The sequence below is a fragment of the Neolamprologus brichardi genome, chromosome 1 (assembly GCF_056152115.1).
Source record: "Neolamprologus brichardi isolate AB-2024 chromosome 1, ASM5615211v1, whole genome shotgun sequence".
In the NCBI taxonomy this organism is placed as follows: Eukaryota; Metazoa; Chordata; class Actinopteri; order Cichliformes; family Cichlidae; genus Neolamprologus; species Neolamprologus brichardi.
The window spans coordinates 26,794,229-26,808,948 of NC_142104.1; the positions used below are offsets into that span (position 1 = coordinate 26,794,229).

At 40.4% G+C, this 14,720-nt stretch overlaps 1 protein-coding gene across 2 annotated transcripts in view; it reads left to right on the forward strand.

Moving 5' to 3' along the window:
* homer2 (homer scaffold protein 2) overlaps positions 1–12,740 on the forward strand; it is a 31,566-nt gene extending 18,826 nt beyond the window's left edge. For both annotated transcript variants that reach the window (XM_006780431.3, XM_006780430.2), the window contains exons 3-9: positions 2,955–3,086; positions 3,605–3,697; positions 4,436–4,578; positions 6,790–6,946; positions 7,429–7,539; positions 9,239–9,319; positions 10,818–12,740. In XM_006780431.3, coding sequence (XP_006780494.1) covers positions 2,955–3,086; positions 3,605–3,697; positions 4,436–4,578; positions 6,790–6,946; positions 7,429–7,539; positions 9,239–9,319; positions 10,818–11,006 — 906 coding nt within the window. In that variant the 3' untranslated portion in view covers positions 11,007–12,740. The remainder of the gene's footprint in view (positions 1–2,954; positions 3,087–3,604; positions 3,698–4,435; positions 4,579–6,789; positions 6,947–7,428; positions 7,540–9,238; positions 9,320–10,817) is intronic.
* The last annotated feature ends 1,980 nt before the right edge of the window (positions 12,741–14,720 follow it).

Genomic DNA, 14,720 nt, shown 5'->3' on the forward strand with positions numbered 1-14,720 from the left:
ACATTCATCAGAGATTTTGGTCTGTAACTGACATGCTAGCATCATGCAATTGCTGCAGATTCCTAGGCTGCAGGTGATGATAATCTCCTGTTCCAGGACATCCCAAAAGTTCTCAGTGGGTTTACCACACAATTACACCACCACCAGCAACCTGAACCAAGGCTGGATGGCTTTCATGTTTACACCAAATACTCACCCTACCATCTGAACGTTGAAGCGGAAGTCAAGACTCATCAGATTAGGTGACATTTATCGATCAATTGTCCAACTTTGCTGAGGCCAAGCAAATTATAGCCTCCTGTTCTTGGCTGACAGTAGTGGTATCCGGTGTAGTCTGTAGCCCATCTGCTTCAAGGGTCGATTTGTTGTACTTTCACAGATGTTTTTTTGCTTACCTTGATTATAACAAGCGGTTATTGATATTGTCTTCACCTCAAAGCAGTCTACATTTTCACCCAGAGAACTGCCGATTACTCGCAATTTAAGAGTCCACATGCTGATTGTACATTAAATTCTGAAATAATTTTATGGTAATGAATTTTTTAAGAAAACTTAGCGGGGAATAAAATGTTTGAGAAGCACTGACTGCGTGTTCAGGTCTTTGTACCTGTAGTGTGTAGCTTCAGTGGTATAAACGTCATCATGCTGTGTTTCAGATCTTATAGCAAGAGTTATCTTGCATTATGTTTTTGTTTAATAAAATTCAATTTAGTGAAAAAAATGTTTCTACCTCTTAAAAAACAAAACAAACAGAATTTCTCCTAATTATTTTGAGAATTATCTGAAACCATTCATCACACACGAGATAAAAAAGAGAGGATTATTATTCCAAAGGAAATTCACATTTTATACTCTGGCTGTTGAGCCGCTGGTTGCAGACATTTACTGCGCGTTTACCTAACTCCTTCCTTTTTTCGCTTTATTCCGCAGCAGCACTCCACTTTTTCCACAATGATCATTAAAGTTTCATCTTATCTTAACACTTCTCTTTGAGCCAGAGTTATGAGCCCTGTTAAATATTCACTTCACTGCTAGAGATGAGACGTAGGAGTGTTGTTCAGGCTTTACCCAGGTTCCACTTCAGGGGAAATTGGGTCACCTTTGTTTTGAAGAAGCCTCTGAAAGAGTGATGATTTTTAAGATCAGATTAGCAGTGCCTTGGTAAATTGCCAGTCTCCTTATAAACCCTTGATGTGGGAATGATGCCTGCATGTAATCTTTAGCTGTGTTGCCTGATGGTCGTCTCTTTTTTTTTCTTCTTTTTTTTTTTTTTGTTCACCTGTTGTGATCTTTCTCCCTAGGCGCCATTAGCATTGATCTAAATAGAGGACAAACATTAGTTGCGTACTAATGATCCTTATTCCGCTCGCTCAGGCTCCTCTGCTTTTTGGCTCGCTGTGTCCAGTAATGATGTGGTATAAAGAGTTTTAACACCTCAGCCACTAAAAAGATGGAGAGGGAGACAGTGGGGGCGTTGAATGGGACACGAGTCTGTCAGCAGTTTAAATCCTCAGATCCTGTATTCAGAGCCATGTTGCTATGAAACAAGGGCTGCTCTGCCATTAGACTGTCTTCTATTGTTTCTTAATCGTTGGGATAATTTGCGTGTGCTGGTTTTAAGTTCTGTTATGTCTCTGTAGTGAGACTGGGTTTGTGTGCATGCAGCAATAAATCAAAGCTGCTTGTGTTTACATGCACACCTAGCATCACAGAGGATCAGAGTTGCCTATATGAACTGTGATGCGGTATACAAATCGGTGAAGTCAGGCTGACATGGTGTTTAGACACGTGTTGCTTTCTTCACTGACACATGCACCCGTTACAATTTTAGACTGCAGCAGATGTTTTCTGGCATCTGAGTTGCGGCATGGCTACAACAGGTGAATGGATACCATGGCAAATATAGAGACCGTACTCCAACTGCTTAGAGGTTAGCGGGTCAGCAGTCAGTGTTTTTCCATTTGTGTGTGCTTTTTACATTTGCATGTAAATTATTTAGTGAACAAAACTTTATTTGTAATTGGGGAATAAAACGAGTGAGTTGAGAGAGGCAGCGGTCTGCAACTATTTTATTTAAATCAGTATCACAAAGTAGTGCAGGTCTTTTGCGTGGAGCTGAATATGCAATAAAGACTTTTGCAAATAGCTCAACCCTATTGCTGGTGTATGATAAATCCTTAACCAAACCTGATGTTAATAAGCTTTAGGATAATTAATCCTGGATAAATGGGAGTGTTGCATCAGGAAGGTCATCCTGTGTGAAATCTTTGCCGAATCAAAGGTGCAAATCCATCTTCTGTTGCGACCCTTTAAACATTAAGGGAACACATGAATGTCCCACACAGGTTATTAGAGTGTATTAAAAATGGTACGTTTGATTCAGGCGACAATGTCGAAACTTTAAAACTCTGGGTTGACAAAGTGTTTGCTATTCAGCATCCTAAATTATAAATGTGGAAACCTTGTACGCCCTCTGGTTTAACAATAGTAAAGATTAGTACTCTTTAAGAAAGCATTTTTTTTCTGTGAACACATAACTGCTATATATTTCAGAGACATGCTTATAAATCTGCTTTTTATATGATTGGATTATTTTAAAAGAAATAATAAATATGCCGTGTGTGGGCACTGGCATACAGCCATCAGCATATTACAGGTGTAGTCTGGTGTGAATGGAGCTACAATAGAGGATTGTCCTTTATTAAATTGGTGGGCCTATTTATTATGTGAATGCAGCTGCTGGAACAGCTTCTGTAATATGTCTTGGCTGAATGAGACGCACAATTTTCTAACCTCTGTACTGCTGAAATCCAACATCAGTTATTTTTATGAGGAGTGTCAGAAAGACCTGAGAACTATGCTGGGAGGATTACGCATGACTCTAACTGTACTCTGTATTGATAACAGTATGGTCTCTTATAGGCTTAGAAAATCTATGTGTTATTTCCCAACAGGTCATCATCAACAGCACAATCACACCCAACATGACGTTCACCAAGACATCACAGAAGTTTGGCCAGTGGGCCGACAGCAGGGCCAACACCGTGTTTGGATTGGGCTTCTCTTCAGAGCAGCAGCTCACAAAGGTGAGAGGTTTTTGTAGCAGATCCTTCATAAAGCTGATGGATGGCTCATTTCCCCTTTCGTTGATTCTCTTTGCTGGTTTAAAGTAAAATCCAGAATCAATTTAAAATGTTGTATAGTTAACCTGCTGAGCCCTTATTCTAACGGTCAGCCTCTCTGACATTATGATCAGGGGCTCTTAACTGTTTTCAAGAGGGGATCATGCTTTGGAGGTTGAAGGGCTTAAACTGAATCTGTGGTTTGTTTTAAACGGTTAGCGTTTCTTTATTACTGTTATTGTTATTGTAGTTGTTGATGTATTATTATCATTATTATTAGTAGTAGTAGTACAATCTGTGGTAAAATCAAAGTGTGGAAAAGTGCAGTTTTGTTATCAGTTAAAATTGGTAGAGAATTGGAACGATCAGATATATATTGAAGGGTATCGCGGATCCTCACCATCCTTAGATAATGTTTAAAAATGAACCTCGCCTTGCCACTAATAACCACAGCTTCCTGATATCTCTTCTTGTACTTTCAGTTTGCTGAGAAGTTCCAGGAGGTAAAAGAACAGGCTAAGCTAGCAAGGGACAAATCTCAAGAGAAGGTGGAGACGTTGAGTAATCACTCCCAGGTAAATAATATCTCTGTGCCGTCTGAAAGTCTGATTCATTTCATCTCCTCGGCTTTCCACCCGTTTCATGTACAGTCAGTGTGTTGGCTTCCAGAAAGCTTACAGGGCCACAGAGAAAATGAGAAATGATTTCACAAACACCAAATGATACACTTTCTGTGTTTAGAAATGGCTTCTGGCATAATTATGTATGTAAATATGTTCAAATATTAATGGATCTCGTGTTTAAATATTACAACGGAATCGTGGAGTAGTGTGAGCCGTCATGAATAAGAGGTCAAAGATCGTCCTTACTACCTTGCAGGCACAACAGAAATTTAGAGGATAAGGAAGCTATAAACAGTGACAGTAAATTTGCTCAGATCTACATAAATGATTCAAATCTGAAATGCTATCATTACGTTAGTGGTTCATGCCACAGTCACCCACAACTAACATGCCTGCTTTCTACTCGCTCTGGCTCCAGGTGCTAAAGATCAGACCTGAAGCACACAAAACTTCTGGCCCATGTGACATGATAGATACTGGCAAGCATTTACCCTCAACCCTTGGCTGTCATAGCTGACGTCTTCAGGGTATTTTGCCAAAAAAAGCCTAGGGCCATTTTTCAGAGTGAGAGCAGGATTTCTGAGATAGATTTCTGTCTTTTAACCCATGAGACCCTTTTAGGTGGCTGCATGTTAACCACAGGCCTCCTTAAAACCTGCTTTGAAACACAAGTTTCCCTCAATTTCTCAGTCGGAATCTGGTCGTGATACACCCTCAACCAACCAGGCATCCAGCATTAATGGGACAGATGATGAGAAAATCTCTCACGTCGGTCCGGAGGCTGCTCTCCTACAGAGTGAGAATGAACGTCTCAAGAGTGCAGTAGAGCAGAGGTAAGATTTTTATTTCATCAGAAGAACTTAATGTGAAATCATATGTGATTAAATCCTGTTTTAAATCTGCTAAATATCAGTCTCAAGATTCAAATCCCAGGCTGCATCAAAGTGCTCATATTTAAATTTGTATTCACCAAATGAAAACACATTTTTCCAACAATTTTCTTTTTTCAGTTTTTAAAAAAAGAATAAAAATCGAAAAATCGAAATGGAAACAGCTGGTTCAAACAAGAACTTTCGTACTGTGTGATGATGCAGACCAACTAAAACACATACTTTATAACTGGTTTTACTTCTCTGCAACTGTTTCATCACAACCAAATAAATAAAAAGTAATAAAAATTCACACACTGCTTGGCCTGCAGTTGCTGCTGCTGATGCAAGTGCTGTATAAACTTTTCCTGTGGCATCAAACAGAAACCACCCAGGTGTTTGAAATCTGGCTGTTTGAATGTAAAATAAGCAGATTGGACACACTTCAGTGAGACAGGTACTGCATAATTATGGCATGACACTCGTCCAATTGAACAGCTTGCTCAATATTTATTATATTATACATATACACTACTATATTACAAGCATGCAAGTGTGTAAACCCAATGCAGATCATATCAGCTCTTGATCACACTCATGCATATTAAACTAAACTGTGCTCCTATGTTCTCTCTCTTTATTTTATTGCTGTTACTTAAAGCAGTAATGACTCCAAAAGGGCTCAGAAACCATATAATCTAAAGAGTGATGTTCCTCCACTCCACCGTTTGGTTATTTGGCCTTTATAATCCAGATGTAGAGTGTACAAATTGGTAATTGCATGAAATGCCAGATGGGATTCCAGATGGGATTAAAATGACCGCGGGCCATCAGAGTCAATTAAAACCACAGTGAGGAAATTGGGGGAAAAAATAATAATAAAATAAAATCCCATATCATATTGGATTTATTTGATCCAGATGTGCAGGTGGAGTGGAGGGGATTGCAAATTTTCACTGGCAGCAACAGACCCCTAAAAATGTAAGAACTACATTAACATTTGCATGATAACAATTCATTTTACAGATCTTGTAGTTCTCATTAATTTCCCTAGAAAGAAACTGACAAAGTTGAAAAAGTCACTGCAAGTTGGTACTAATTACACAAAGGCCACGGCAGCCTTTCCTGCTTAACCTGCCTAACCAGCTGAGCTATAGCGGTGCCGTTCTTGTCATATATGTTTGCTTTGTAACAAATGTTTGTACTTATGCTAAATTGTTAAGATGAAACTATAAAATAATTATAAAAAATTAAAGTAAATGCATGCCCGGGGATTATTATTTTCAGACTTGTTTTGTTTCTTTTTAATGTTTTTTTTTTCCTTACTTCCTTTTATTTTCCCCCAAAGCACCAGCTGAAAACAACAACCACACTGCATAAATGTCACTCTACAGTGCTCCCTTTGTATATCTAAAGAATCTGAGGTTATCTTGACCAGTTCACTTATTAGAATTCCTTTGGTAAACTAATAAAGTCCAAATTTTGATTGCAGAGCTCTTTTCAGGAATTATCCTAATAAACAAACCTACAAAATCAAAAAGTCATAATTGAGAATTTAATACAACACTGATATGAAACAGTCGCTGAAGGAAGCACTTCACTTCATATAAGGGCATCTAAATATCTCCAGCTTCTGGATGTAAAATTGTCTCTCTGTGGGCATTTTCCCATGCATTCACAGAACTGTTGGATTTTGTTTTTGTTGGAGAGTGTCACAGCAGTGAAACAGCAGAGGACTGCAGAATGCTGCGATGCCAGTCTGTCCACATTTGATGATAGAGCAAAACACTTCAACGCAGCCATGCATAAGGAAGTGGGGACAGTGATGCATACTATACATCACATATCTCCCCATCCTTATTGATAAGATAGGAATAGACTCGCTGTGATATGAAAGATAACAAATCACATGCTGGTGCCACAGTTTGTTGGATTTTGGGGGGAATTTTATCCACTTCTAGCTTAAATTTTCGTTTCTTTTTTATTGTGGTGTAAACATCTCTCACCGCGTAATGTGTAGCAATACTAATTAAGTAGATGTGTCTGGAAGGAGTTTGTAGAAATATGTTCCGTGTTGGCACTCACAAGCTTTTCAAAACGGAGTGGTTGAAATAAAATTTTACTTCCATTAATAACTCTCCTGCTGGATCTCTTTCTGTCGCTCCTGTCTGACAGCAACACCAACGCCAAGAAGTGGGAAACAGAGCTTCAGACTTTAAGAGAAAATAATGCCAGGCTGGTGGATGCACTGCAGGAGTCTTCAGCTAATGTAGAGAGCTGGAAGAAACAGCTTAGTGCCTGCAAGGAGGAGAGTGACACGCTCAGGAACAAGGTAATACACTCATGCACTCCTACGGGGAAGTTGAACAATGTAGACTAGCCCATTGATCGAGGAAAAAGTGACAGGTTTGATAAACCGTTTCCGCTGCTTTAAAAGAAGAAAACTCTATCACAAACTCCACATACAGAGTTCTCTGCCACGGGTTTGGTCAAAATCTGTACAGGCAAAACACTGTAGGTACTGTACATTTCATTAGCTTCTGTGTTGCCTGCAGTCTCAGTCTGCTAAAAATAGAATCATTTTAGTTTCATAATCAACGTGGGCTGTTTCTGCAGCTGGGCTGGTGTGGTACCAGTGTTATTCTCTAACCCTTTCTTTTTTAATTGTTGGTATCAGTTTTCAAATTGCCATTATACTCTACAATAAATCCAGGCTTCCGCTTAACAAGGAGGAATATGTTAAAAAAAATCTGATTAGTTTAAAAAAAATGCCCAATTTTTCTTTTAACTTTTTTCCCCCATTCTGCATTTTAGATTGCTGAACTAGAAGCCCAGTGCAATGAAGCCAATCAGGAGAAGCAGAAAAACGCTCAGCTGACTGTGAGGGTAAAGGAGCTGGAGGCTGAGCTACAGGACAAGGAGCAGGTGAGACGTGCATCACAATGGTCGGTCTGCAGAGCTGCAATGGAGATTTTGTTTTACAAACTAGTTCTAGTGCCTTTTATTTCCCCGAGGAAGTGATTAGGCCTCAATAGAAAATGTTAGTTTGTGCTTTGGGTTTTGTGTGGATTGATTTTTTTCTTTCTTTCAATTTTAATCCCAGACAGCTCTTTATATTGCCCCTTTGTCTCAATTTGATTGATCAAACTGTTTTGGGGTTTTTTTTTGTACTGTTAAAAAAATTAAAAATTAATCCACTCTATTCAAACCTGAAAGAAACCACCTTGTGTCTCCTACATTAATCATCCATAATCCAAACTAGCCGACTGTCAGCTCAGCACGGCCTAATGGCGCTGTTCTTTCTAATGAGGATGAACTCTGTGCGACCACGCGGCATTTTAACCTTTGCTTATTGCTGGTTAGATGCCGTTTTCTGACCGCAGACAAATTAGAACTGACTTCTGCCAATCTAAGAGTCTTGCTGCCCTTTTCAGCAGCGACTGCGTCTCCCTGTCGACGCCAAGAAAGGGAGACGCAATCAGTAACGTGTGAAAACCATAAGTAGGATATGTATGCATTTTTATATACTTCTGGTTTGGGGTCATCTATGCATCTGTCTCATATAGTGCAATGCCCTCTCTTTCAATTCATTGGCAATAACAGCTTTACTGTGTCCCATTCAGATCGCCTGAGGTAAAGAGTGTCTGGGATATTCTAGTTTACCACATGGCGGCCAGAGTATTAATAGAACGTATAAATCATTCCTTCGAAGGCGGTATATATTTTACACAACAAGAGGAAGGGAAGTAGTTCAAAGAACTGGAGCTGAATTTGAAAGATGATGAGCAAAGAATGGCATCCTTTGGGAGCTCGGCTTTGCCTTTCTTGTGTATCCTCCATAACGCTGTGAACACCAACCATGGGGTCTGCAGAGAAAGTCTCCTTGTGTGCACAACATTCCTGCCGCAGGCGGCCCACAGAGGCTCACCTGCACAGTGACTCACCCCCTCCCTGTCTAGAAATCCACATCCTCATCGCCTCAAACTTAAAAGTGTGCCTATGAATTATTAAGAGTTGACTGCTGTGACCCCTGTGCTGGCCAGCGGTGAACTAACAGAACAAAGCCGCTGCAGGTAACTACTAAGACTCAAGCAATTATTACTTGGCGAAGATGTGCTCGAAGCGGTAACAGATGCCATGAAGCTGCATAGTGTTTTGCTTAAAGCAGGGAGGAGGTTTTCAGAGCAGTAGCTGAGATGTTTACCTGAGAAGGACACGGAGGCGTGATCACAAGGCTGTCTCTTGATCTTGATGTCCTTTTTGCCTTCTTTCTTCGACCTTTTTTCACTTTTCATAGTTGGCTTATTTACAAAGGATGGTGCACCTTAATTAACACTGACATAAAATCATGACTGTAATTATGTTCCAGGGTTTGTGCTGGGCATCGCACTTTTTTTTTCTTCTTTTTTTGGCAAGCAGTTAATTACTGGCTTAAATGTCCTATTTTATCTGGGTGCTGTTCTTGTCAGTCTATCTACATACTTTTATACAAAAAAGCAATTAAGAATGATTTATTTTAAATTTCAAAGGTCCTTCAGCTAAATAACTTAGATTGTTCCTAAGACCCTGACTGACATCGGAATCGCTGGATTTTACATTTTTTTATTATTAACATTATTCCCAGGAGCTGGAGAACTTGAGGAAGCAGGCAGAGATAATCCCTCAGCTCATGTCGGAGTGTGAGAGCATCACTTCGAAACTGCAGGTACGTTCAAAAGCACGCGGCACAAGCCCTAATTTTTAACCCCCCCCCCCCCTCAGGTGTGATTTACTGCAGAGTACAGAGACCAGGCTATCACAGCGAGCTAACTCTCGGGCTCTGAGGCGTAAGCAGCGCTTTCAGATGGAGGTAGACAATAAGAGTTGCTATTCATCATTCTGCCTGAGGGCTGGTGACACAACATTCCTATCACGTGTCTCACTAACGCACATTGTCGTCGTTACTGTATCTAATAATAAAGGTCCATCCCCAGTACAACGCAGAGAGGATTATTGCCTCTTTGAAAAGGGTTCTTTTATTTTCCCTCTTCAGTGGAACAGAGATATGTCTCTGTCACAGCTTATTAGTTTCCTGCTGGTGCAGATTTGATCTGTTTTTGCTATAAAAACAGCTGAAGGAGTTTGAGAGCTCTGCTCAAAGCTTTAATGATCAGCTCTTATAACATTTCTGTAGGTGTGTGGGTTGTGCCTGTGAGAAGCCTCACGTCTTCTTTGTAACAAAGGGCACCTGTTCTTCAAAGCTGACTCCTCGCTGAATAATATCAGACTTTCTGTAGAACTAGAAGAGCCAGGCTCTTTGGATCACCGTGTGTCCTGTTAGTGCCAAGTCTGACATGAGCTGCATTGATACTGACGCTCATGTCGCCCTGTGCTGACTGACTCAGATCGGGATTTTTATCGTCCAAGCTGTCAGTGCATGTGCTGCCATTTCAATCTGGGCATGGAGTGATGAATAAAACCAACAGTGGCATGCCTGAAGTTCTTGTGCTTTACAACGCTCGACGGCATGGTTTGTCTCTGCAGCAGCCAGCTGGGTGAAAGACAGCAAAAATGGCTCAAGCCGGAGTTTATCTAACCTGTTATCCAAACTGAGAAGAGGCATAGACGAAGGGGTTTTTCCAATACCTTTTGTCCATCTATGGAGCCTAAAGCTGAATCTGACTCCATTTAGACAGAAATGCTGTAAAAAATGATCTTTGCTGGTGCAGAGTTGATGCTTTTTAAAAAGAAAAAAAAAAAGTCTACCTATTCTAGCCCTGTGTTTGTGGTTACGGTGCCCTCTATTTAAAGATGACAGCCCTCATGGTGATCAGGTTTCAGGAGTCAGCTGGAACATAGGCATGCAGCCGCAACACCCTTTTAGCACTCCTATTTTAAATCCCTCCCTTCATTGCTATCTTCAGCATTATTAAATGTGTCACTCGTGTTGCCTGTTAGTCTGAAAGATTCACTTTCATGTCCCATTCACACATGCAAACACGTTTCTTTCACATAAATATGTTTTCCCATCGCTTTGTCCCAACCTACAGCAAGTGGATCTCTCTCTTTGTGTAACTGTACCTGCACATGCAACATGGGAAGGCTTTTGTTTGTTACTGCAAGTGAAAAAGCTCTTGCTCATTTCGGCTCAAACACACACAACAAACCAGCTGTGCTGATACATCAAATGTTAACGTTAATGTTTTCCCGACATCTTTCCACAGGCTGCAGAGACAAGAAACAAGGAGCTGGAGGGGAGAATAGAGGGTCTTCAGCTGGACATAGACGACAGCCGACAAAAGCAAGGAAACATGAAGATCGAGCTGAAGAAGTTGATGGATGTTCTAGATGGAAAGCTAGATGAGCTGCAAGAGTTCAGGCAGGGGCTCTCTAAGCTGGGTGCTGATAACTGAGTAAAAGTAGCACTGAGCTAAAAGGGTCGGAGGTCAGGTACGAAGGATTCACTACAGGGCAGAAACTGTGTGGCACCTATTCCCCCAAGGTGACGTCCACACAGACACAATTCAGCTTTGGCTTCTAATAAACACTACCTTGTGAGAAAGAGATGTTTTTGAGAGAGGGAGAGAGAGACTGGCAGACTAAAAGGAGGGAGGAAGGCCAGTGCACTCCACCAAATGGCTCGATTTCGTGTGCTGGCATTGCAAAACTAAATCAAGAGTCACACTTTGAGCTTACTTAACCGTTTCTGTGGGGGAAAACAGGTTTAAAAAGCCGGTGGTGGGTTCTTAGATTCTGTCCATCTGTCTTTCTTCTGTTTTGTTTTTTTTCCTGAAGGCAGCACTTCTGCACAAGGAAGTCTGAGCTTAGAGTAGAGGAGGGGACTTAAAGGGCTAAAATGAACAACAGAGACAATGCTGCTCAGCATCACTCAAGTAATAATTGGTGTTAATCTTTGTGTCCCGCTCGAGAATTAAAGGTGAAATCTTTGTACAGGCTGTCCTCGCTGTTGCCTCTCTCCTATCTCAGGTGTGTTCGAAGACAGTTTGTACTTATTAGATTATATGCACATATGTGACAAATGGCCGTGACACAAAGTGCCTCCAGGTGAGCTTAAACCGACCTGGTGAGGAGAACTGGCCAATCGATGACCATCACCATAATAACAACTTTTCTTTCTTTTTTTTGTTGTTGAGAAAACCTGAAGATACATTAAAATTCTTGCTAATAAACTGAGATGAAAAAGGAGACAAGCATCCACACCCCGAGGGTGTTAATGAGATGAGGAACGTAAATGATGAAAGCCACGTTTAAAAATAAATAAATAAAATAAAAATAAGAGCCCTCAGCTGACTTTATCAACTCTCTTTTATGTAAACACTTTTTTTTGATTAGAATAAAGAAGGAAAACACTTTTCCCGGGAGCTTTCCTTCCAGAACATCCAGAATAATATTGGGAACCCCGTATAGCCATGAGTGTAGTGTTTAAAGGACTTTGTGTGTGCGCGCAGTAGTATTGCTCATTTGCAGAACAAAGATGTCTCCAAGGCTCTCGATGTGCTTCCTACACACTCGGTTTTTGTTATGGTGGTGGTTATTTTTGGGTGAGGGGACTCGGTGCTGCTCGATGGGTGGATGATGTGAAAGTGTACTTCACTTTAGATGGCATGGGGCTTTTCACTAAAAACCTGTCAAAATTTTGTTTTGTTTTGTTTTTTGCAAGGGGAGAGGGATGTTTTATGCATTTATTTATTTTTGGTGCCTCTCTACAATGACCATTTCTAGAACGTAAGAAGTAAATCAACCTTAACCTAATGTCTCCACGGGTGTACGATAACATATTAAAGAAGTCAGGAGGTTTTCAGGATGGTGCTACAGCTGCTTCTAGGAAGTCCATCTTGAAACTTGCTCCATTTGAAATCAAAGGCACATGTTGTAGTGACATATTTACTCTGTAATACTAAGTCTTTATTTTTCATCACTGTTTCAATCTTGTCTTAAAGTTGAGATATCCAATGAAGGGATTTTTTTTCTCTTTCTGTTTTGCCCTCCTGTTTGTAACTCACCTGAATCTGGATAACACGATGTATGATCCTTCCTTTTGAACCGATGCCTCTTGTGCACTTTTGTGATTCCTGTTCAATATTGTACAGTAGAACTGACAATTGGTAAAATTTAGTTTAATTACACTGCTGAGTTAGTGTCTTTTCTGTAGGGGGATACATTTTTGGAAAGGGCTCCACAGAGAGAAGATGGAAGGTTTCCCTAATACCTACTTAGCTGCATATTAGTGCTGTGGGTTCTGTGTAGGAAACTTTAAAAAAAAAGAAGAAGCTTACAAACACGCTGCCTGACATTTTATAAGTCTTGAGGCATTTTTCCTGGACAGAAGCACAGAGGAGGTGGAATGAACCTACAGTGCCAGAGCTGAGTCCCGTCGAGCACAGAAGCTCCGCCACCGCACGATTTACATACCACTAAATATAGCTGTAATCCACGCATAAGCAAAGCAGATGAGGTGGGATTCAATCAGTCAATGATGTATCAATTTCTGAGATTAGAACAAATAAAGCACATAAAGATAAAAGCTGATTTGAGGACTGATGGAAAACACCTTAAATGTCCTCCGAGCTCAGAGAAAATAACTGCAGTAGTGGATCAGAGGACAGGTTGCCTTGGTAACTTAATCCTACTGACTTTTATTTTTCTTGTGTAAATAACTGTGTGAATGATGGACTGAGGGATGTACCAGTTTTACTTTGTTGATTTAAAAACAAAAAACAATCAGACCCTTGGAAACTGGACTCCCATTTAGAGTCTAATTTGTTTTCACCTTCAGAGATCAGCTGGTTTACAAGGGGGAAATTAATCAATACGCAGTTTAAGCACCAATTTAGTGTTGAAATGATGGGATAATTGACCAATTAATTCAGTCAATTGGAAATTAACTGCTGTAGGAATGCAGCTATGATTTTCACTGCAAATTACTCGGACTTTTCTGATGAATCACTTTGTTTATTATATGAAATGTAAAAGGAAAAAGTCAAATCCGAGACGTTTTGAAAAGACGTCTTTTGTGCAGCCAACAGTGCAAAATCCAAAGACATTTGATCTAGAGTGATTCAAAAAAGAGAAAACTGCTACAACTGAATAACAACCAACAATGACATTATTTAAATGAGAGACTCCGATATGGAGACTCCTCATTTTTAGAATTGTTTTTGGTTGAGAGTTTAGTAAAGTTCAGACAGCTGTGGAAACACCATAAACGATAGTTAAGACACGTTACAAGGTTGGACCTTCAAAACTGACTTCATTCTTCATGGAACAGATTCAACAAGGTACTGGAAACATTCCTCAGATATTTTGCTGCATATTGAGTCGACACCATCACACAGTTGTGCAGATTTGCCGGCTGCACATCCATGATGTTCCACAACATCCCAACGGTGCTCTGCTGGAGCAAAATCTGGTGACTGTGGAGGCCATTCGGGCACAGTAAACTCATTTTGTTCAAAAAACCAGTTTGAGATGATTTGCGCTTGTTGATATGGCACATTATCCTGCTAGAAGTAGCCATCAGAAGATGGATACACAATGTTCATCTGGTACTGAGGGATTTACACCACTACCTTGACCCACTGATACGAGGCAAGGTGAATCTTTTTTTCCATGTTTGTTAAATTCGGACTTCGTGTGAATTTTGCTGCAGAAATCGAGACTCGTCGGAACAAGCGACATTTTTCTAATTTCCTGTCGTCCAGTTTTAGTGACCCTGTGTGAACTGTAGCCTCTGTTTCTGTTCTCAGCTGGTAGTTGTTGCGCCTGGTGTGGTCTTCAGCTGCTGAGGCATTTTTGCCAAGAGAACTGTCGCTCATGATTTCAGCACTTTTTTTTTTTTTACACCATCCTCTGTAAACCCGAGAGATGGCCGTACAAGAGTGCTACTTTCAAAGTCACTTTCTTCTTCATTCTGAGGCTCAGAGTGAACTTCACCAGGCCGCCCTGGCCATGTCTGGATGTCTAAAGGCTTTGAGCTGCTACCATGCGACTGGCCAATTAGATTACAGTATTTGTAATAATGAGCAGTTGAACAGGTGTACCTAACAAAGTGGTCAGCAAATGTATATTAAGTTAAACAAAAAAAATGGTGTGGTGAACATTTCTTA